A 2,996-nucleotide genomic window follows, 5' to 3' on the forward strand; every position below is an offset into this window, starting at 1 on the left:
ATCTTTAATTTCGAAGTCGCTTTTGTGTTGCTGAAAACTGGTGCGCAAAGCTTGGCAAAGAGATGGCCATGTGACACGTTCGACGGATCGTCGGTATCTCCAATACCAGTTCTTAGCCTCGTTGATGAACAAGCTTTGCGCGTGCTCGCAAAGAAGATTAAAGTTGCCGCCGAGTACATCAATTACTTGTAATTCAATTCGTGACAAAAAACTGTCAACTGACAAGCTTGGTGACCCGTCAAATTTAACGTCCCAACTTGCGATTAGTTAGCTACTCGGCTTGAGTGTGGAATACTAGATACGTCACTTAGTCGTAGTTGATTAATTTGGTTACTGAAATTAGAATGGCTGTGATTGGGCAGAGGAGGATTTTCCCTTGGCCATACTGGTGTAGATCTATTTTGCAGTGGAACTTGTGCTGGAGTATTTGCAATTTGGCTGACATCAGCCGCAGGAGCTACTGGCGGTGAAGGGTTTAAGTTTAACCGCTCTACTAAATTGGCCAAAGTGTTTTCCAGCCTTTGCTCGATGATTTGGCTAACACGGCTTTCTAAACCGTCAAACATTGATGCTGATCGGGCAGATATAACTGCCGAAACTATATTTCGAATGCGCGTATCTTCCTCATTGCTAGCTGCTTCATTGCCAATTGTAAGTTGATCCCTTTGAGCTGGTACCCCCGCGGCAACTTCCGCTTGTGGTTGGGATTTTTGCAAGCTCTCGCGTGGATTTTGTAAATTTCGGCTACTGCTTGTATTACCAGTTACACTTTCTTGGAATGCAGTTCGCGAACGAGTTCGACAACCGGTCGCTTGATGAAAGTCCCTACTACTACACACGGTTCTACACTGCGGGCAGGACGTATTTTTCTTCAGCCAGGGTAGTAGGCAATTTCTGGGAAAGCGGTGTGAGCACGCAGTAACAAGCTCATCGTCGTGCTCGCCGAGATTTTCTCTGCAGATGGTGCAGGCAGTGTGCTCGTTGCTTTGACTCATTGACATCATTGATAAAAGTTAAAAAAAAAAGGTTCGAGTAGAAAAAAAAAAGTATTTAATTATGGGTCTTGTCAATTAAGACCAAACTTCTATTGTAGATTCATGCACGTTTTGCTCTCAGATACATAAGTATTTATGTATGCAATTATCTGAAAATGTATTCTTTAAAAAAAAAAGTGCGTAAGCATAGGGGAAGAAATATGAAACAAAAATTTCAAATCGATGTATATACATACATACATATATCCGCAGATATATGTAGGTTGGAGTTTTAAATATATGAGCTTCGCCAAGAAAGAAAATCAAAGAGGGATTTATAATATGCAATGTACTATACATAAAAACAAATGTTCCTGCTTGATTAGATTAATGGATGTCAAAATTAAGCAAATATTTCATTCGTATCACCGAGGCAACACCAAATGCAATAATAATGAAAATATAATAAAATAAAGAGTTTTTTTTCCCCACAAATTCAGCGTAGAAATATTAACAAGAAACTTCGTAGAAGCAACAGCGTGCTGTCGACTCGCGACAATCGAAGCTCGATGCTGGAGTCTTCTAAAGTGCGCTTAATTAAAAGTATTTACAAGAAAGCTATTTTCCATCGAAAAAAAACCAATGTCTGCAGCAAAAATTCTTAACGAAAAAAAAAACTAACAAAATCTTTAAAAGCAAAATCATAAAAATAAATTTGGTCTGATTCCTTAGGTGTTTGTAAAGCGGTCAAAGTTTAATTGGCAGGTACACAGGAGGAAATAGGTACATACATCCGAAAGGTTGCATCGTTATGTGACTTACTGACATATTCCATGAAATCGGTTATAGTTCATTTCATGTGACACTATAAATTTCCAAAAAAAATCTCGACAGTCAAAAAAAATATATAAAAATAATAATAATTTAAACTGAAAGATTCTCCAAAAGGGAAAAGGATTAAATTATACATGGATAGTAAAATATATTTTAATTTTGTAGTGTGCACTTAGCTATCGGTTAGCCAACTGAAATTTAGCCTGTTTGCTACTAAGTTCCAGATGAACTACCCACTGAACTACAAAAATTAAAAGTACCATGCTTTACAAAGTCTCTGCGATTTTTTTTTTTTTTTTTGTATCTGCGGTGCGTTCTGTAGGCATATAGCCACTAGGATCGAAATTCCGACAGATGTTATTCGCAGTCAATGAGACGAACTTGAACACAGCATGATTAACGAAAAAAAAACTAATAAAATTTTAATAACAACGTTATTTGGTCAGACACATAAGCATTTAGCTTAACTGGTTTGAAGTTCCAAAACAACACTAAACTACGGAATTCTTTCTTTGCATATAACCGGACAAACTTAAACTGATTCCAGGAGGGAATCCTATCTGTGGAGCCCACAATTGCGACGGCATTCAATAAAAAAACACCACCATGTAGACGGCCCCACGTTGGGCGCCATTTTCTGTTATGGTTCCCATTGACTGTTGCAAGCATCACCATATTACATGGCTTAATAGGCAGGATTGTCTGTGGATCGGTTCTTGGAATACGTCGTGTGCACTGGCATTCGTGCCCGGAGCTTCAGTTGCGTAGGTTCCAAATACCGCAGCCAAAGAACCAACAATCCTACCTTCCAGTCAATAGTCCTAACGAGAAACTACTATCTTTGCACACACTGGGGATACTGAACCTGAAAAATACCTAATGCCACACACTCAGCGACCCTAGCCTTCTTTCCTTCCTACAACCTACTAATGCCAAGCAGCACAATTATGAGTTAGCTGGCTGCTTCTGTACCCACCCTACCTCGGCTTTGTCGTTGGTATTAAAGCCCCATAGGACCGCCTACATATCCTTCAGAATCAGACCAAACATAACCTTTTACAGTTTCAGAATCATATTCACATTTATTAATATATTCATCTTATATCTAATATAAACAAACTAGATGCGCTAATAATCTCATTGAATACTATCATACTAATATACAATTATTTAAGACCTAACCTGTTC

The 2,996-nt window shown here is 38.5% G+C and overlaps 1 protein-coding gene across 1 annotated transcript; it reads right to left on the reverse strand.

The window, feature by feature from the left end:
• Positions 1 to 263: 263 nt before the first annotated feature.
• Positions 264 to 1,001, reverse strand: LOC118756356 (E3 ubiquitin-protein ligase RHF2A-like). The gene has a single exon (XM_036491123.1). The coding sequence runs from the start codon at positions 999 to 1,001 to the stop codon at positions 264 to 266; it is 738 nt and encodes a 245-aa protein (XP_036347016.1).
• Positions 1,002 to 2,996: the final 1,995 nt, after the last annotated feature.

This window comes from Rhagoletis pomonella, unplaced genomic scaffold (assembly GCF_013731165.1).
Source record: "Rhagoletis pomonella isolate Grant_MI unplaced genomic scaffold, Rhpom_1.0 Rhpom_scaffold_09982, whole genome shotgun sequence".
Classification (NCBI taxonomy): domain Eukaryota; kingdom Metazoa; phylum Arthropoda; class Insecta; order Diptera; family Tephritidae; genus Rhagoletis; species Rhagoletis pomonella.